Raw genomic sequence first — 21,830 nt, 5'->3', positions numbered from 1 at the left:
CTTCTATTAATTTCCTTTTGAATGATATAAAGGGTTTAGTTTTGTCTGTAACATTGGTTGGTTGGTTTGCTTGCTGTCCTTGAGCAGACCCCATAAGACCAACTACAAACTGATCATCCCAAATCAACAAAGGGGAAGTGTACTGAAATGTAATAAAAATGACTTGTTTTGACAATTAATTGCTTGAGACTTGATTCACTGAGCACTCTGGAGTCTACTGCTCCTAAGGGAAGACCATTCCTGTGTTCTAATACCTACTAATAACAAGCATTTTTCTCAGAGAAAGTCTGTTAAGTGAAACTGGATTGATTTCTGACTAAACCTCAAACAAAATCACTGACCTAATTTCTCTTCAAGTGGAGCATTTCTCATACTCCCTTATACTTTCAAAAATATACTCTGAAATTTTCTCTCTTCTTAAGAGAACACCATAGCCTAGAAGTTGGGAAGTCTTTTATAACAACTACATACTGTATATTGTGAGATTCATATGTAACTGTGGAAATGTCAACAATAATATTGGGTTGGCCATAAAGTTCGTTCAAGTTTTTCCTTAAGTTCTTACAGAAAAATTTGAACAAACTTTCTGGTCAGCCCAATACTTATTCCTCAGCCAATGCATAAATAAAAACTTGAACACACATTTTAATTTTCAGGGAGTTCTTGAAGATGAATTACATGTTTGATTAAGCAGTTCACTGCTGGTGCTTCCTCCAAAAAAGCTAAAAATAAATTTAAAGGCCAAAAGAAGTAGCTGAATATGTGATGGGATAGTCATTAAAACAACTAAAACAACCCAACCAAACCAATGTGACAGGTTTTGATTCTCCTTCTATATTAATGCATAAGTTCTAACTCCCTAATGGGCTGTGGAAAAGATTAAGTCTAGCAAACCCAGCTAAGAGCCCTTTGCAAAATCAACAGTTCAGAAAACAACTGTGGATATCTAGATGCTTTCCAGCTTTCCTTGGTCTTCATCAAATGGAAGCAGATTTTTTTCAGTGTGTGGAAATACCCTCTCACAACTATGGCTATCTAACCCCTGAAACCTCATGTACTGCCATTCTACAGATTTGGGTAAAGAAACTTTTTGAGCAAAATATTTTACCCTAGGTCTGGTTAGATGTCTCTGTGTCTCTGTCTCTCTCAGAGAAGCAAGGCTACAAGTAAACATGCTTTTACAACTTTCCTAGCACTATGTATTAAACTGTCTCTCATTTCCCCACATGCAATGCTACATCCATCAATACAGCAAATTACATACATATAAGACTCTGTTTCTGGGTTTTCTTTGTTCTATGGTATTTTGTCTATCATTGAGCTCATTTTCTTTGTTTTATTTATTACAACTTTATGACAAAAGTGAAGGTAAGCAAGTAACTCAAAATAATTATGGTGTCTTTAGTGTATCACTAATAAATGAAAGGAAAGGAGTTTTCTATTCTCTGACAAATCATACCAATGTTTTCCTAGGCCACTCCCTCCAGGCAATAGAAATTAAAAAAATAAATAAACAAATGGGACCTATCAAACTTATCAGCTTTTGTGAAGCAAAGAAAACCATAAACAAAATGGTGACAACCTATAGAATGGGAGAAAATATTTGCAAACGATGCAACAGACAAGGGCTTAATTTCCAGCATATACAAACAGCTCACACAACTCAACAATAACAACAACCACAAAAACTCAATTCAAAAATGGGCAGAAGACCCAAATAGACATTTCCCTAAAGAAGAAATATAGATGGCCAACAGGCACATAAAAAGATGCTCAACATCACTAATTATTAGACAAATGCAAATCAAAACTACAATGAGGTACCACCAGTCAGAAGGGCAATCATTGAAAGTCTACAAATAACAAATGCTGGGGAGGGTGTGGAGAAAAAGAAACCCTCCTATACTGTAGGTGGGAACATAAGTTGGCACAGCCAGTGTGAAAAACAGTATGGAGGTTCCTCAGAAAACTAAAAATAGGTTAGCATATGACCCAGTAATCCCACTCCTGGGCACATATCAGGACAAAACCATAATTCGAAAACATACATGCACCTCTATGTTCATAGCAGCACTATTCACAACAGCCAAGACGTGGAAACAACCTAAATGTCCATCGACAGATGACTGGATAAAGATGTGGTACATATAGGCAATGGAATATTACTTAGCAATTAAAAAGAGTGAAATAATGCCATTTGCAGCAACATGGATGCAACTAGAGATTATCACACTAAGTGAAGTCAGAAAGAGAAAGACAAATACCACGTGACATCACTTGTATGTTGAATCTAAAATATGACACAAATGAACCTATCTATGAAACAGAAACAGAATAATGGATTAGAGAAGATACTGGGGGTTGCCAAGCAGGGAGGGACTTGGGGGAGGGATTGAGTGCAAGGTTGGGGTTAGCAGATGTAAGCTTTTATATATAGAATGGATAAACAAGGTTCTGCTGTATAGCACAGAGAACTGTATTCAATATCTTAAGATAAACCATAATGGAAAAGAATATATATGTGTGTGTGTATATAACTGAATTACTTTGTTGTACAGCAGTATTTAACACAATATTGTAAGTCAACTATACTTCAATTTAAAAAAAAAGAAAGGAAAAGCTTTTTCAATGATATTAAATTAAAAAAATATACGAGTGAGTTTAAGGTTGGATATTTTTAATGTGGAATTAATGCAAGTACATTTGCATTTTTAGTATATTTATAATGTAATTAAAATTTGAAGACTTAAAGGGAAATTGCTGCTATGTTTCATAGTAACACACATAAGTCCAATAAAATCAATACAGTGCAGTTACATATACAAATACATGTACAAATATAGCATTCATTGTCCAGTGATTAAAACATTAAAAGACTATACTGTATGTTTGAATCTATAGAACTCAGTATTTTCTTAAATGATTAAAATCCTTAATTTAATACCATGAAAATTAAATGTTTTGTGCAGAGGGGCACCATTATTCGAAGGTTTTAACTCCTAACTCTATCTTCTAGCCACAGGATCAGCAAACAAAATAAGTGTATTTTAATATTTGTTGTTGTTTCAGGAGCATTAATCAAGTGAAATATCAAACATATGGACAGTTTCATGAGTTAGTTATAAATCAGCCATCACAAATTCTAGCAATTGGACATTAGAAGATTTATAATTTGTAGGTGCCTTTGAATAAAATACAATTGGTTTGTCATATAAATGGTTACATCAAATGATACCATTGAAACAAACTATGATTTGACATAATACACAAAACTATTTTAAAAGATAAATAATTTGTGTATTATATAGTTGTGTTGTGTTTTTGTAAAACCAGTCATCAAAAACCATGCACCTAATATGCCAACTTGATAGTAAAACTCACGATCCATGATTCAAAAGGCAGCAATTTCAAACCACTGACTTCAGTGGCCCATAATACAAAATACTCCAAGCCTAAGTTCAACATTGCGTGCAACAACTGAGCCTCTGCTTTAAAACAAGTGATCTTACCGTTTACATATTTAAAAGGACATCCATACATATACATATATTATTAAAGAAAAGGCACACAAAGAAATACAATATAACTTATGAAACCCTGCACTAGAATAGATTTTTCTAGAAAACTCAAAAGCAAGTAAAGACACTGGAAAGCAGAGCTTTGTTACAGGAACACCTCTTGTGCAAATACTAATATTTAACTTAAAGCTGTGATGTATTCTAAATTTCAATGCATAATATGTAAACTTCCTCATCCTAACTGCAGGATTTTTAGCTTTGGGCCTTTCAAAGACAGCTCTGACAACCCTAAATACCAGTCTAAGTGCAAAAGAGGTCCTTCAGAACATATCCCTTTGGTATAATAAAGTCACAAAGATAATGAAATTAAATAATAAACTATCAATTACCAAAGGGGTTTAAAATCTCTGATTATCTCTCATCTCTCTTTAGATTTTTGTTTTGTTACTGAAAAGTTACCCCCCAATTTTTGCCTGTAAATGTTCAGAATAATTGATAATATGGTTTTCAAATGGAAATCTGAATACATGCCATGAAAAACCCTACTTGGAAACAAAATAACACTGCACTTTTCACCTGAGGGGATGGAGGGTGTGAAGATGGCTTCTTGCAAGACTGACACAAACTGTGAATGACGAAGTCCACCTCAGTCCCAAGGAAATTCTGTGAATGTCATTGGCAGCATAGGATCATCTGACTCTTGTACTGTTTATCTGTAACACTGAACTAGAGCTATAATCTAGTTCACACCTCCAAAGGAAACCTTATTTTTTAAAGTCTATTCATTCTCCTTTAATTCAAGGGGAACTTAGTTTCCTTGTTACTCAGAGCAGCATCTACAAAATAATGAAGAATGATGTTAATACTCCAGTGACTTTTAAAGCCAAAAATGTTGTCCATGCTACGACTTCTAACACTAAATGTGAGGATTCAAAAGGTCCATCCTAATTTCAAAGGTGATGTCTTTTGGATGTTTATTTTAATATGAAAGTTGTTATTCTGTTACATAGTGGTTTATAAAAAGCATCTATTTTACGAACAGCATAACTTCACTAGAAGCAAAATAAATACAATTCACATCACATACAACCAGATTTCACAAATATTGTATGAATTATGCTGTGTACATACAGATGAAACATGTTAAGCACATAATTCACAGAGATACTTGTACATTCCATTTGCCAGAATACAAATAAAATAATATATATTTTGAAACCTAAGTGCTGTTGACAGTTGCATATGTGGTCAATTTTCATTTCCTAATCCATTAACTGACACACAATACAATCTATTTTTGTAGGCCACGTTATACTATTTTGTCCTATGTAATGTAATATGAGGATAGATCTCAATCAGGACCACATGATATTATAGCATTCAACCAAAATCTACCAATAAGTATTAATTTTTGTTAATTCGACCTGTCATAAATGCATGTTACTTGAAAGAAATGTATATTTTTAAAACATCTAAAGTCAGAACTTGCTAGAGAACAGGGACACATGGAACCATGTCACCTTATCTAGTAGCATGTCACACTAAGAGAGTAATGCATGCTTTAAATGCAGATGATATACCAATCCATTACACGTAACTCTCCCAATGACACTGCAAGAAAGAAAAGGATAGTGAAAACTGTACTGATGGTAGAAAGTAGAAAATACAAATGGAAAGAATAGTGTGATTTTTTCCCCAAATAAAGTGTACGTACATCAACAAATGTACGGTAAGCCCTTTATTGCCTGAAAAATAAGCACAGGCTTGAAGTAGATTTAAGTTGTTTTGTCATGTACTTTTCAAAGAATGGTAATATGCCCTAAATCTACTGTGATTAGTTACAGTAATGAAATCATTTCAAATTAAAACTAATCAAATATGTAATTTTACATGTCCTGCATTACAGTTAGCTAAAATTGAATGTAATTAACTTTGTCCTGAATTAAGTATGAGGACATCTGGCTCTATATTTAAATGATGATGATAAAAGTTATGGAAAATCTACTGAGTGTTCCTAATGTTGAATAGAAATGCTAATATTATATGGAAGTTAGATGAATGCACTTGGTGTTTTCAATTTTGAATTTTGGAGACCTGAGTACAAGAGAGGCCATTATTTTCTAGTATATATACACTGCACTGTTATTTCATAGTTTTATTGGCTTTTAAAATATGCTTCGTTAAAAATGATTTATATATGTTAATTTACACAGTTCTTTGAGCATGTATTTTAAGTAACTCATGTGTTTCTTTTCTCTCTGTCTCTCATTACTGACTTAAATAAGCATAAAGCAGTTGGCAGAAAGATGGTCTTATTTATTTTCGAACTTAAGTCTTTAATGTGTAAGATGGAATCAGTTAATTTGGGGGGAAAATATGATTCATTACAACTATTTGGCTTTTGAAAGTGTTCAAAATGTCATTATCTCGGATTTTACCTTATTTCAATACATACACATTTTTAAAGGGTAAAGTACTCAATTCAGCATATGCAATGTTTCTTTATCTGATACTGTTCCTTTATGGTTAGCACTGTATCTGCCCTGTATAATACAAGAAAGAAATGGTTAACTGCTCACCGGCATGAAGATACTGTCTTATGCTTAGAAGCTTTATGTTTCTAGCTTTTATGTTTAGGTCTATGATGCCCACTCAAATTAATTTTTGTGTGTGGAGTGAGGTGTAGGGATGGAGCTTCATTTTTTCATGTGGATACCCTGTACCATTTGCTAAAACAACCTTCCTTTCCCCATTCAGCTGACACTTTGATTAAACACTGCATGTGTGCTCAGTTACTCAGTTGTGTCCGGCTCTTTTGTGACCTCATGGACTGGAGCCCTCCAGGCTCCTCTGTCCATGGAATTTTCCAGGCAAGAATACTGGAGTGGGTTGCCATACCCTTCTCCAGGGGATCTTCCCAACCCAGGGATCAAACCTGTGTTTCCTGCATTGGCAGGCAGATTCTTTACCACTGCATCACGTGGGAAGCCCATTAATCAGTTATATATTAATATATGTGGGTCTATTTCTTAACTCCATTTTTCGATACGTAAGCCAATACCCACTGGAGAAGGCAATGGCACCCCACTCCAGTACTCTTGCCTGGAAAATCCCATGGACAGAGGAGCCTGGTAGGCTGCAATCCATGGGGTCGCTAGGAGTCGGACATGACTGAGCGACTTCACTTTCACTTTTCACTTTCATGCATTGGAGAAGGAAATGGCAACCCACTCCAGTGTTCTTGCCTGGAGAATCCCAGGGACAGGGGAGCCTGGTGGGCTGCCATCCATGGGGTCACACAGAGTTAGACATGACTGAAGTGACTTAGCAGCAGCAGCAGCAAGCCAATACCCACTGTATTCACTACTGTAGCCTTTTAGTAGGTCTTGAAATCAGATATGTAAATCCTCAAGATTTTTGAGATTCTTCTGTTCTAGGTTTTTTTTGTTTTTGCCATCCATTTTATAATAAATCTGTCTTATTTTTTATTCAAAAGGGCTTGCTAAAATTTTGATTGAATTATCTGTCAATTTGGGGACAATGGATTTCTTAACAATAAAATTTCCAATCTTCCAACATGGTATATCTCTCCTTCCAGTAGGTCATCTTAAATATATCCCAGCAATTATCTGTTCGTCTGAATATAGAAGCCTTGGACATTTGTTAGATTTATTCCTGTTTATTTTATGCTTTATATCACTAATGGTATTTTTATTTCTTTTTTTCAATTCTTTGTTACTAGGATACAGAATTACAATTTACTTTTGTATAATGGTTTTGTATACCATTGCCTTATAAAATTCACTTATTACTTCTAGTAGAGTCATTTTGTGTATAGATTTCCAATGGCTTTGGACATAACAAGATCTGCTAAGCATGAGAACGCTGTCTCTTTTCTTTTGTTTCTTATCTCTTTAGCTTGAATTGTGGCACCGACTAACACTTCCAATACAAGGTTAAATAGAAATGGTGAGAACGAATATCCTTGGCTTATTCCCAATCTTAAGGGGAAAAGCTTCCAATATTTTATCATTAAGTATGAGGTTAACTGTGGTTTTTCACAAGCATACATTTTCCCCTTTATCCCTATCATAGTCAGAGTTGTTATCATGAATGTGCATGGAATTTTGTCAAGTGGTTTTCTGTATCTACTGAAATGATTACATAATTTCCCCCTTTATTATGTTAATATGGCAAGTTATACTGACTTTTTAAGTGTGTAATACAAGTACTTAAACCTAAACAATTCCCTACATTTCCCTCCCTCTTGAGCTGTATCCCTGAATTTTGATATGTCGCATTTCATTTTCATTCAATTTTAAATAATTATAATTACTGTTGTGATTTCCTCTTTGTCCCATGTGTTGTTTACATATGTATTATTTAATATCCAAATATTTAGGGATTATCTATTTCTATCATAATATCTTTTGAGACTGTATGATTCTGATCTTCTGAAATTTATTGAGATTTCTTTTGTGATCTAATGTATGATCTATCTTGGTGAATGTTCCATGTATACTTAAAAATAATGGTATATTCTGCAGTTGTTGGGTATAGATTTTGAATAAATGCCAAATGGGTCAGGTTGTTGGTCTAGCAACTTCTTCTGATTACTAATTATCTATATAATTCAGCAATTCAATAATTATCAAAAAACCTTTGAAAGGTGGCCCAGATTGAGAGAACCAAAAACAAACAAAAAAACAAGAAGAGATTCCATTTTGGGGATTCCCATGTGACCCAATATTTATAGTGAATCCTATCACACTTAGGTTTTGTTTCACGCCATAAATGAAATTTGGAATCAAATAAGTTACTCCTGGCCTGTTAGATTCATTTAAACACAAGATAATATCACCTAGAATTCAAATACAAGTCCAAAACTAGCAATTCAAAGAAATATGTACATATAATAATAATCTTGTTCACAAACAAGTCTGGGTTTTTTGTGCTGCCTTTGTATAAATAGCTGAGTAGCAGGTGAAAATGTTATAAGAATATTGGTTTGTATACAGAAATTTCAAGTGCTAATGGTTGTTAACCAATGGTTGTTAACAAATGGTTTTTAACCATTAACTAATGGTTAATAGAAAGGAACATTCTCATTGCTTCATAGTATCTTCACACATTAAGTCGGGCACAGAACAGAGTGTGTTTGTGTATGTGTGTTCATGAATACACAAGTGCAGTAGAAACCTACCATAAGGAAAGAATACGTTCTTAGAACTGAGTAAAAACACACTGGCAAAGCATTCTTGGATAGTAAGGCTGGATCCTTAAAAGTATATCATCAATATTTAGTTCTGAAGGATCTCTTACAAGGCTGCACTATATATGAACTTTCCTTTCAAACCTATCAATTTTGTAGGGAAAAGTTCGACATGTTTAAAACATCTCTATTCATTAATTTAAAACTATTAAAAGAAGAAATTATTAATAAGTCAACTTGCAGCTTATTTAAAAGTGCAGAGAGGTTCTTATCCTATGCCAATTACACTTGGTGGAGCTGTAACATTTTTAGGCTTTAAACAAATAGCATACAATCCAGTTCATATTATACCTGTACCTTTGGCATTCCGAAACCTATAGTCACCGATTAAAATCTGCAAACTGTTCCCTGGAATCAGACCTTCTTTTCTTCTGTTTAGATTTTTCACCAACCTAAATAATAAGTGAATTAGTAGCCAATAATGGTAGTAGAAGGTAATAAAATTGACATATACAATGCATTGAGGCCCAAATTTTCACAAAACTATTGTACGGATTCAAAGAACTTCATGACACTATGCTTGAGTCCTTTGAGTAATCTACATAGGACTTAGATTACTAACAAAAGAGGCTATTACGTTATTGATCCATCATTAATTCACTCTCATGTGTACAGTCTTCCACCTTTAGGGTCAGAGTACACAGTCAATGTAGCATTTCAGTTAAAGTTATTGATACAATGAAGGAAAAATTATTTTATATAAAATTTCCAAAAGCTTTATGGAAGTTTAATTCAGTCCTCTCCCAAACACTATTTCCTTCCTGCTTTGGGTTCTCTGTAATTAAACAGTATATTTGGCAGAAGCATGTTTGCAATGAGTGCTGTATAAAGTCAGATGAATGAGGACAGAATGATAAGACTAAAAAGTCAGTATTTGAACTAATAAAGCAAAGTGCAGCTATGCTGTAGAATAGTGAACATGGTCCCTGGCACATAGTGGGCATTTAAACATGTGATGAATGAATGAATGACTTGACCTAATGTAATGTGATTTGTAGCTGTTACAAAGCCCAGTATATCAGCTGAAACATCTGAGTCAAAGGTAAACCACAAAAGAGCATGCAGACTCAAAGCATATCATTCTTTCAAAGCATTCTTCACTCACCAAAGGTTAACATTCCTTTCAGTGAGCTATATAAGCATGGCTGAAGCAATGAAATTGAAACACTGATAAGAAATGTGATATTTCTGCTTCTTGAGACTGTATAACAAAGATACAAGTAAAGCAGAACATCTGATTAGAGATCTGTGTGCCCCAGGGGGAGGTTAACATAGCCATGGAAAATGCACCTACCATCGACCCTCAGCATCCTCATGGAGAAGCTGAATGACATCTCCATTTCTAATCAGGAGGTCTTCTGAGCCTCTCTTCCTGCAATCTGCTAGGGCTTTATATTTGCCTGGAGACTGTAAGGTTGTTTTGAAAAATGACATTACAAATTTGAATGCAAAACTACTTGCATAACTGCATGTTCTGTGACATAAAGACTTTGCTCTTCCCTCGATGGCAAATGTGGCTAGCTGCAGCAGCTTTGTAGGAACAAACAAACATCAAACAGTTTGCGATAGCAAAAAAAACAAAAAACAAAAAAAAACCAGCAGAACATGTGTTTATTTAACCTGAAGAATTCATTTTTATTTGTGAGAAGAGAATTACAGTGTGAACGACACAGAAAATAACAAAGCCCGACTGATTTAAGTTACATGAATAATAAACATAAATCCAGAAAAAAGCATGAAAATAATATTTAAATACTGTTATTTGTAAATTACTCTCATAAAAAACAATTATCTTGGCACATAAAATAGGCAATGGCCCTGAACAAAGATTTACAAATGTCCCCAAAAGGATTTCTGTGCTTCATATCATTTTGCACAGGTAAAAATCATGGGCGCAAAAGTTTAGTCCAATAAAAGCATATTAAACCATAATGCTGTGCTTTACTTGGCCTTAATCATTTTGCAGCTAGAATGTTAACTTGATTCATTAATAAGCTAAATAATCCAAGGCACACAGATTGCATTTGGTTACAAGGTAGACAGAGAAGAAATAATAATCGAGTCCAAATGTATTCTGAGATGTGAGTTTTTCCAGCACAGTATCTTAGACATTGGATATATGATTTTATAGAAAAAGAGTACCATAATTAAAAATGCTTTTTTAATATAAAAGGAAAGTTGTCTATATATGGCAGAAACCATTCACAATACTGTAATTATCCTCCAATTAAATATAAGATACAATTTAAAAGGTTTAAAAAAAGGAAAGAAAGAATTATGCGGTATCGAGCCTTTGCACATCCAAAAGAATTAACCTGAAAATATTATCCACATCACTTGGGCTGAAAGTCTTTTGAGCAGTATTTTTATCAAATGGGCTGAGAAGCAGGCAGGAAAGAGCTACTAAGAGAGTAGCTTCATTAAAACAGGACAGCCATCTCCGACTCGGGCTTCTCCAAGGGAAGGAGCACCCATTATTTCTTGGTTTTGACTTGATAAAGTGAGGCTAAAAGATAGCTCATTCCAACTCGCTTTGCTATTTAGTTTGGGTGTTATTTTATTGAGGGGTGTGGAATGCACCGTATTATCTTTGTATCTATTTTCCTTAGTAGCACAAGTCAGGGAATTCATGGGAGAAAGGAGAAGAGCTATTAGGCTTTTCTCCATTCCCGTCCCCTAAGATGAAAGCATTCTTTAATTTTGCATATTTGCTTTATGTTCAGACATGATAGCTGGAAAAATGCTTAGTGAAAGCTTTCTCAGTTCTTGACCATCCCTTCATAGAGCATCATTTACAGCAAACATTGAAACCCCACCCAGCTTCCCCTGACTTGTTGCTCCCATCTGAACAATGATCCCTCCTGTCCTCAGATAATGTTACTTCAGGAAATGAAAGTTCTTTTCAGTGATTCTCAAGGTTGGGGGGTTCCCAGGGCCTGCAAGAGTCAAAGTTCTATTATTTGCCTTTTTCATTCTCATCCTCTCACAAGTCTACTAAGGCATTTTCAAGAGGTCACCAAATGTGTGATAGCACAACAGACTGAATGCAAATGCCAGTACGAGAATCCAGCTGTCTTTTCTGAAGTCAGATGTTAAATAGATTTGCAAAAAAAATTTTTTTTGGTTGCACCATGCAGCTTGAGAGACCTTAGTTCCCTAATCAAGGATCAAACCTGTGCCACTGCAGTGGAAGCACAAAGTCCTAGCCCCTGGACCATCAGGTAAGTCCTTTATGTCTTCATTTATTTTGGTTGCAAAAATATTTCACATGCTACCCTTCTCACCACATTCTTTTTTGTTTGAAAAATGCAAATTCACTAAAAAGTTTGAGCACTACTGGTCTACACAATGAACTCTGGACAAATCTCTTACCAGCTCTGGGCCTTGGTCTCCTCCTGTCAGTTGGAGGGAATAAACCCTGCCCTTTTTCTCACTAAGACTATGAATATTCAGTGTGAAATCATTTTGTCAACTGTAAACGACCATACAAATATGAATTGTGGTCATTATATTATTGATGGAAAAAATATTCTGTTGCTTTTTTAAAGAAAGCATTCCAGCATCAATGCTATGGAGCTTTGAGACCAGAACTGCCCAACTGAATGTATTCCTCTGAAAAGCACCAAGGAACAGTCCACTACAAAAGCAATATTCCTACCCTCTACACTGGTGACTTCAGAAAACTGGAGATTTATCCTAAACAGTCCTAACTCCTTGGGATAACCCACTAGGAGCCTAATAACACCAAAAACTAATTCTTCTAGAAAACATTTACTTTTACCCTAAAGCAGCCTTTATTTTTATGGGGTGTTCCCTTGCTTGAATATGCTAAGATTCATAGCATTAGCATGTTTTTTGACAGCCTACTAAAATATATTCCCCAGATGAAATTAAATAGTTTTTAAATGTGTCATATTTATTTCCTATATCTAATCTGGAATCTATTCTAAGTATACCTGAACTTCCTGTTGTGCTCTGATTTTATCTCACATGCCCAGATTGAAAATAAAATAAAACTGAAGATAAAATTGGTCATGATGTAAGACTTGGAATGATTGACTATCTCATTAACTTCAGTAGGGGCTAAATGTATGGCTCAAACAAGTTCTCACAGAAAGAAGTGCTTACTGAATGTTCACGGTAAGACTTATTTCAAGTCTTTTGGCCTTGGAACACCTCTAATAACCTCAAGGACACTGACAAAAGACTGCCCCTATGTGCCTAATCTATTTCATCAATAAAACTGCTTGAAGAGTTTTTATTTATTTATCTTAATATGTCATTACTAACCATTAGAGGTCTTTCTTCTTCATGGCCATCATAAGAGGTGTAGAAATAGTTACTGGACCATTTCTCAGGTTCATCAGAGACTTTTGCAGGTGATGACATCTCAGTCCAAACTGTAAGAAAATCATGCAGGATGGCAGTTACTGGTACACCACAAGGAGAGAAGTAAAACGAATTGTAATAATCAAGGCTATACACTTCAATGGTCCAAGAATAATATCTTTTGTAACAAAACTTCCAATTGGGTTATACTAGTTTAGAATTTCTGATATTTCAGAAACATCTACACTTCTTTAACTTTTTAGGATGGTTTCATGTTGGGCTTGGTGCAAGTTATTATACTCCTTATTACAGAAAGGTCATCTCTTTCAAAAATTCTTTCTATAGCATTCTTCCTGGTTCCGCTTTAATAACACTTGTAACATTCTACCTGGTAATATGGTTATTTTGGACTTATCTCTTTTATTATGCAAGGACCATGTGTTACACACTGTGTGTCTCATAAGAACCTGCCTGTAAGAGATGCTTAATTAATAAAATAATTAATAGCATGCATTGAACTGATATGAATGAAGCACTTGGATGGGGCGAAGAAGTAACAGAATGTCATCTTGGCCACACTAAACTGTGAATGTAACCTTGAACAAGCCATGTCAACTTTCTCTGACCTGGTTTCCTCATCTGTAGAATGAAAGCAGTGATACTAGTCTCTCTCCTGACGGTTCAGGGGGCCACAGTATAGATGACCTGAGGGAAGTGACCTGTAAATGGAGCTGAAGCTGAGCAAGGCTGTTGTTCCTGTTTCTCCTCAGCTAGTAGAGAAGTCTTCCAGATTGAGGACCATCATGTTTAAGCACTGAGAATCAGGCACTCCGTTAGCCATTTCTTCATAGAAGTCTATTCTGTTGATGCCGGATTGTTAATGTGACCCTCTTGGATGCCTCTGAAGCACCTTTTACTTCCCTGTTATCACACTCTCAAGTTGGATTTTCATTGCTTGTTGCATTATCTTTCTACAGTCCTAGCTTTATTGGGATAGCAGCTGAGTGTATCTCAGTTAGACTATATGCCCAGAGTACTGTAAGATTCCTGGCAATCAGGCTGTTATGTTCGTTGAAGTAAACAAATTGTTTTAAATCCCTTTAAATGACCAAATTTGCAAAAGAAAAGAAAATATTCCAGTTGTATATAACCCTTCTCTATTCATTAAACCTATAGTGAGTCACAAGTGCCTCCCTTGATGCAGTATATGTGTTCTATTCACCTCTGTATCCTGTGTAGGAGGGGCTTCCAAACTTAAGCAGGTGCCAGAAAGAATCACATGGAGAATTTGTGATATCACAGCTGGCTGGGTCTCACTCCTCGAGTTTCTGATTCAGAAGGCCCAGGATGGAGCCAAAGTACCTGCCTTCCTGACAAGTTTCCAGGTGATGCTGATGCTACTAGTCCACGGACCACAGCGGCCCACAGACCACACACAGACGGCTCGGCAGTGCCCACCAGGGAAACTTGCATATATATACAAGACAGAAGAGCTTTCTAAAAATGGGTTAACTCTATTTTCTTCAGTATAAAGTGAATAGAGGGAAAGATTTCTCAAAATAACAATGAGAGAAAACAATTTGCACAACCATGAATCCTCCCTTCGGATAACCATTACACATACCTGTATTTGCTTCTGCCTGAACTGATGTGATGGACTCACCGACCTCCACCATAGTGCTGATATGTCCCAACTCAGGTTCCTCAGCACCTGTAAAAGCTCTGTGTTGCCCTCTGAAACAGTAAATATGTAAAAAGTGAGCTTTCTTACAGTCTAAGAGTAATAAGAAATTTAAAATGGTATTTCTTCCATTGATACCATGTGTTAAGAACATAATCTAGGGGCTTCCCTAGTGGCTCAGTGGTAAAGAATCCATGTGCCAAGGCAGAAGACTTGGGTTTGATCCCTGGTCTGGGAAGATCCCACATGCCTCAGACCAACTAAGCCTGTGCACCACAACTACTGAACTTGTTGTGCTTTACAGCCTGGGAGCCCCAACTACTGAGCCCATGTGCTGCAACTACTGAAGTCTGCATGCCCTAGAGCGCATACTCCACAGCAAGAGAAGCCACCACAATGAGAAACCTGTGCAACTAGAGAGTAGCCCTTGATCACTGCAACTAGAGAAAAGCCTGCAGAGCAACAAAGACCCAGCAGAGTCAAAAATAAATAAATTGTAAAAAAAAAAGAATATAATCTAAGAATCCATTCAAGCAGAGCTGATTTTCCCCTGTATTTAAGTCTGTGTGATAATAGCTCATAATATACAGAAGCTTATATCCTAGGATCAAAGCCAGCATGGAAAAAAAAGATTCCCTTCTGAACCCAAGGCAGGTATATTATATAAAATTCCTGTTGTATATTATATTGTATACCCAAAATTTGCTAGGAGGTATATCCTAAATGTTCTCACTACAGACACAGGAAAGGATAACTATGTAAGGTGATGGATATGTTAATCAGTTTGACTGTGGTGATTATTTCACTACATATATATATATATATATATATACACACACACATATACATATATATATACACACATATACATATATATATATATATATATATATATACACACACACACACACACATATATGTAAATAAAATCATAGGCTTCCCAGGTGGCACTAGTGGAAAAGAATCCACATGCCAAAGGGGAAGACCCAGGAGACACAGGTTTAATCCGTGGGCTGGGAAGATGCCCTGGAGGAGGAAATGGCAACCCACTCCAGTATTCTTGCCTAGAGAATTCAATGTACAGAGAAGCCTGGTGGGCTATAGTCCATGGGGTTGCAAAGAGTTGGACACAACTGAGCATGCATGCAATCACACAATATCAAATCATCAAATTGTACTCTTTAAATGTATACAATTTTAATTGTCAACCATAACTCCATAAGTTGGAAAAAATATAAAGAACAACAAAAAATCACTATTGTTCTATGAACTTTTAACTTTAATGATTTAGGTATATATATATATATATATATACACACACACACACATTATATGTATATATACTTATATATATGTACATATATATACTTATACATATATAAGGTATATATGAATGATGATTAAAACCTTAATCTGATTAATACTGTTGAGGTGAATCAGCTACTATAGAGTCAGTACTGTCTGAAATGTAAAGACTTCTAGAATATATGACAAAATATTGAGTACTGTAAACCCTGGAAAATAAAGACTTCCACTGTGATTTTAAAATGGTTCTCTTAAATGCAAATCAAAACCACAATGAGGTACCATCTCATGCCAGTCAGAATGGCTGTGATCCAAAAGTCTACAAACAATAAATGCTAGAGAAGGTGTGGAGAAAAGGGAACCCTCTTACACTGTTGGTGGGAATGCAAACTAGTCCAGCCACTATGGAGAACAGTGTGGAGATTCCTTAAAAAACTGGAAATAGAACTGCCTTATGATCCAGCAATCCCACTGCTGGGCATACACACTGAGGAAACCAGAAGGGAAAGAGACACGTGTACCCCAATGTTCATCACAGCACTGTTTATAATAGCCAGGACATGGAAGCAACCTAGATGTCCATCAGCAGACGAATGGATAAGAAAGCTGTGCTACATATACACAATGGAGTATTACTCAGCCATTAAAAAGAATAATACATTTGAATCAGTTCTAATGAGGTGGATGAAACTGGAGCCTATTATATAGAGTGAAGTAAGCCAGAAAGAAAAACACCAATACAGTATACTAATGCATATATATGGATAGAAAGATGGTAATGATAACTCTATATGTGAGACAGCAAAAGAGACACAGATGTATAGAACAGTCTTCTGGACTCTGTGGGAGAAGGCGAGGGTGGGATGATCTGAGAGAATTGCACTGAAACATGTGTATCATCATATGTGAAACAGATCTCTGGTCCAGGTTCGATGCATGAGACAGGGTGCTCAGGGCTGGTACACTGGGATGACCCAGAGGGATGGGATGGGGAGGGATGTGAGAGGGGGGTTCAGGATGGGGAACACATGTACACCCATGGCTGATTCATGTCAATGTATGGCAATAACCACTACAATATTGTAGAGTAATTAGCCTCCAATTAAAATAAATAAATTTTAAAAAATGGTTCTCCTAAAGCCTCAGATAAATCAACATACTTGATTTATCACCTGATCTTAGCTACCTGTGAAAGATGATGTGCAACAAAGAGAAAAAGAGCATTTTAAAAAATTTTCTTACTGAAGTATAATTGATTTACAATGTTGTGTTACTTTCTGCTGTACAGCATAGTGAATCAGACATATATATACAAATATTCACTCTTTTTTAGACTCTTTTCCCATATAGGTCATTACTTACTATTGACCTGTGCTATACAGTAAGTCCTTGTTAGTTATCTATTTTATATATAGTAATGTGTATATGTCAATTCCAATCTCCCAATTTATCCTTCCTTTCTTTCCCCCCGGTAAACACAAGATTGTTTTCTACATCTCTAACTCTATTTCCACTTTGTAAATAAGTTCATTTGTACCATTGAAAAAGTATTTTGAATAAGTCTTTCAATGATCCCTACATCATGCAGATGCTGCATGGTGAATATCTGTGCCAAGGCTTTCGGCATATATGCAAATGTTCTATGGAAACTCCAACTTCTAGGATTCCTAGAGGCAGAATACAAGGCCAAATCTCTAAACCAGCGGCATAGCTATCATTTAAAACTGCTACCTTCCTCAAAGACTTTGTGACTGTGTCCAGGCATAATCCCTCCTCCCCGCCCCTGCCACCCAGGAGCCATACCTCTTCTCTAACTACACAGAGAGGCCAAGTCACCAGCATGTGGTCTCTGTCAAGGGACCACAAAGCTATGGGTCAGTATCAGCTGCCAGTACTTCATCATTCTTATATTCCTATTTCTCCAATCAGATTGAAGGTGTCCAGAAAATTTTTAAAGAGAAAGCCATGAGCGTAACTGCTTTTGCTAGCAGCCTACATGTAACTCCCCCCAGGAGAACAAAGCATTTATAATTTTATTTAAAAAAATTAGTCCAAACTATTATTTTCCTTAACATCAGAGAAACAATGGGATAATTATTAAGGATTTTCAGGCTCCATGCCCAAGGACAGAACCCAGAAAATGATGTGTTTATAGAATTTGATGAGATATTGCTGAAAGAGTACGTAATTTTTGTCTGATAGTTTAATTACATTGTTTCATGTTACACACAGAAAACAGAAGATTGGAAGAGTGATATTTCTTAAAGAAGAATCACTTACTCATTCTGCTGAGAAGAAAAATGATTCTGCTCTGTTAACTGATTATGCTGTTCTCGTTTCTTAACTGTGAAATAAAACAAAGCTTATATAAGCATCATTTGGAAGCCATGCTTCTTACTTCCTTGAGGACCAATAACCTTCACATGTGCATACACACACACCTCAATCCCATTCTAGTTCACCTTCACAGACTTAAAACAGCCAGAGGGAAGGCCAGTCTGAATTCGTAATATAGAAAAGGATCAAACCATGCTGTATTTTATTCAAGACATTCAAGTTTATAACTAGCACCCCTCTTAGGCCAACATTACTAGATACTGATTACTGAGTTCCCACACAGAGCTGCCTCATGGGAAGGACTTAGAATTAACACATTCAGATTGCTTTATCACTGCAAAACTGCTTCCCAGGCATTAGAGCTCATCTTCTACTGCAAAATTCATTTTCTGAAATAATTCAAACAGCTCCCTGAATCTTGATCTCCTACTAATGAGTTTAATTATAAATAGTAGAAAGTAAATATCAGCCCCATTCCTTGTAAAAATTATCACAAATCTGAGACACTGAACTGTTCTTATACTTCCCGTTCTAGAGAATGCATGCTTGAATTTACCTGTCAAAAGTTCCTGTTGCTTCAACAAAATATTTCTGATTTCTTTTAACCACATCATCTTCATATCTATATTCGAAGCCTTAAGATTTAAAAAATGAGGGAGGAGAAGACATGTTTCCTTTTTAAAAGGATGCTTTATAATAAAACAAAGGTCATTATTATATTAAACATAATCTATATCCTGAACTATCATATTCTTACCCTAACATTTTGATTCTTAAACTTCCAAGAAGCAAATAAACAGCCATCAGATTAGATGAAATAATAGTCAAGACTAATTTGAAACTGCCCTTCAATAGTAATGCTTAGTGAAAAGTGAAAGTTACTCAGCCATGTCTGAATCTTTACAACCCCATGGACTATACAGTCCATGGAATTCTCCAGGCAAGAATACTGGAGTGGGTAGCCATTCCCTTCTCCAGGGGATCTTCCCAACCCAGGGATCGAACCCAGGTTTCCCACATTGCAGGTGGATTCTTTACCAGCTGAGCCATCAGGGAAGCCCAATGCTTAGAGAAATATGAAATATAAATCTCACTTATTCTTTTCTGTGTAGCAGGGTTTTAAAAATATATAAACGTTTTCATGTTTAATTTTAGTAAAACAAAACAGGCTCTATTGTTTCTGAAAAGACAATCTATTGCACAGAATTCCCTGGTGGACTATTGGGTTAGGACTTGATGCTTTCACTGCTAAGGGCCTGGGTTTGATCTCTGGTTCAGAAACTAAGATTCGACATACCACACCGTAGTGCAGCCAAAAAAATTTAAAAACAATTGCTTGCATAGTTATCTTCATAACTGATGACAGCATGAAAGCCTCCTTAAATATCCTCCCCTTACTTACAAGATAAGTTTGTTAATACATAAGAAAAATCTTACATCTAAATCAAGCCAAGAGCATATATTTTTATGAATTATCTGTATATTGTCACCCTGCTTATTTAACTTATATGCAGAGTACATCATGAGAAACACTGGGCTGGAAGAAGCACAAGTTGGAATCAAGATTGCCAGGAGAAATATCAATAACCTCAGATATGCAGATAACACCACCCTTATGGCAGAAAGTGAAGAGGAACTAAAAAGCCTCTTGATGAAAGTGAAAGAAGCGAGTGAAAAAGTTGGCTTAAAGCTCAACATTCAGAAAACGAAGATCATGGCATTTGGTCCCATCACTTCATGGGAAATAGATGGGAAAACAGTGGAAACAGTGTCAGACTTTATTTTTGGGGGGCTCCAAAATCACTGCAGATGGTGATTGCAGCCATGAAATTAAAAGACACTTACTCTTTGGAAGGAAAGTTATGACCAATCTAGATAGCATATTCAAAAGCAGAGACATTACTTTGCCAACAAAGGTCCGTCTAGTCAAGGCTATGGTTTTTCCAGTGGTCATGTATGAATGTGAGAGTTGGACTGTGAAGAAAGCTGAGCACCAAAGAATTTATGCTTTTGAACTGTGGTGTTGGAGAAGACTCTTGAGAGTCCCTTGGACTGCAAGGAGATCCAACCAGTCCATCCTAAAGGAGATCTGTCCTGGGTGTTCTTTGCAAGGACTGATGCTAAAGCTGAAACTCCAATACTTTGGCCACCTCATGCGAAGAGCTAACTCATTGGAAAAGACTCTGATGCTGGGAGGGATTGGGGGCAGGAGGAGAAGGGGACGACAAAGGATGAGATGGCTGGATGGCATCACTGACTCGATGGACATGAGTTTGAGTGAACTCTGGGAGTTGGTGATGGACAGGGAGGCCTGGCGTGCTGCGATTCATGGGGTCGCAAAGAATCAGACACGACTGAGCGACTGAACTGAACTGACTGAAGACAGAGTTAAAACAAATAAAAAACATCAAGCATTGTCAACAGGTAACAAGTCATGATACAAATACTTTTGAAATGGCTCTTAAAATGTTCTAATTTCTCTCCTCTTCCCTGATACAGGTTGAACGTTATAGCATGTGTGGCCAGGGCTTTAACCACATTCTTTAGAAACAATGACCTGATCTGAACCATCATATCACCTTGTCTCATAATCAGGTCCTCTCTGAATGCTGAGCACAAGAGGAACTCAGCACTGTTATAAATCTGTAACTCTAGAAATTTGATGGGGACAGAAAAGCACCAGCCAAGCTCTTGGCTTTCAGCTTTTATTCATAAGTCTCCTGATGTAGCAGTGAAAACTTAAAGCCATAGAAAGCATCACAGACACATCTCAAGTTAAAAAAACTTTTGCCAACAGAAGTAACCTAAGTGTGCATCAACAGATCAATGGATTTAAAAGGCAGTATATATATATATATATACACACACACACACAATGGAATACTACTCAGTCATAAAGAGGAATGAAATTTTGCCATTTTTCAACAATAGGATGGACTTGGAGGATATTATATCAAGTGAGATAAGTCAGAGAAAGACAAATATGATTGATATCATGTGTATGATATCACTTGTATGTGTAATCCAAAAAATAAAACAAACTAGTGAATATAACAAAAAAGAAGCAGATTCACAGATACAGAGAACAAACTAGTGGTTACCAGTTGGGAGAGGGAAGTGTAGAGAGGCAATGTGCAGGTAGGGAATTAAGAGCTATAAACTATTAGGTATAAAATAAACTACAAGGATTTATTGAATCACTTGGGGACTATATCCAATATTTTATAATAACTATAAATGGAAAATAATCTTTAAAAATTATGAATCACTATATTGTATACCTATAACATATAATATTGTACACCAACTATACTTAAATAAAAGAATCAAAGAAAATTTGCTAACTGATAACATGTTTAACTGTATCACAAAGAATAATTATCAAATA

General features: G+C 36.0%; 1 protein-coding gene across 9 annotated transcripts in view; it reads right to left on the bottom strand.

Annotated features, from left to right (window-relative positions):
* Positions 1-2,536: 2,536 nt before the first annotated feature.
* Positions 2,537-21,830, bottom strand: part of MCF2 (MCF.2 cell line derived transforming sequence) — a 125,444-nt gene continuing 106,150 nt past the window's right edge. For 2 of the 9 annotated variants that reach the window (XM_044936774.2, XM_044936780.2), the window contains 7 exons: positions 18,999-19,077; positions 18,386-18,449; positions 14,744-14,853; positions 13,081-13,190; positions 10,085-10,197; positions 9,082-9,182; positions 2,538-4,354 (listed from right to left, as the gene is read on the bottom strand). In XM_044936774.2, the coding sequence (XP_044792709.2) occupies positions 4,311-4,354; positions 9,082-9,182; positions 10,085-10,197; positions 13,081-13,190; positions 14,744-14,853; positions 18,386-18,449; positions 18,999-19,077 (621 nt within the window). In that variant the 3' untranslated portion in view covers positions 2,538-4,310. Of the gene's footprint in view, positions 4,355-9,081; positions 9,183-10,084; positions 10,198-10,404; positions 11,727-13,080; positions 13,191-14,743; positions 14,854-18,385; positions 18,450-18,998; positions 19,078-21,830 lie in introns of those variants that run through there. The other 7 variants (XM_044936773.2, XM_044936779.2, XM_044936775.2 and 4 more) reach the window with 6 other exon arrangements.

The sequence above is a fragment of the Bubalus bubalis genome, chromosome X, assembly GCF_019923935.1.
Source record: "Bubalus bubalis isolate 160015118507 breed Murrah chromosome X, NDDB_SH_1, whole genome shotgun sequence".
Classification (NCBI taxonomy): Eukaryota; Metazoa; Chordata; class Mammalia; order Artiodactyla; family Bovidae; genus Bubalus; species Bubalus bubalis.
This window is presented reverse-complemented; position numbering and strand designations above follow the sequence as displayed.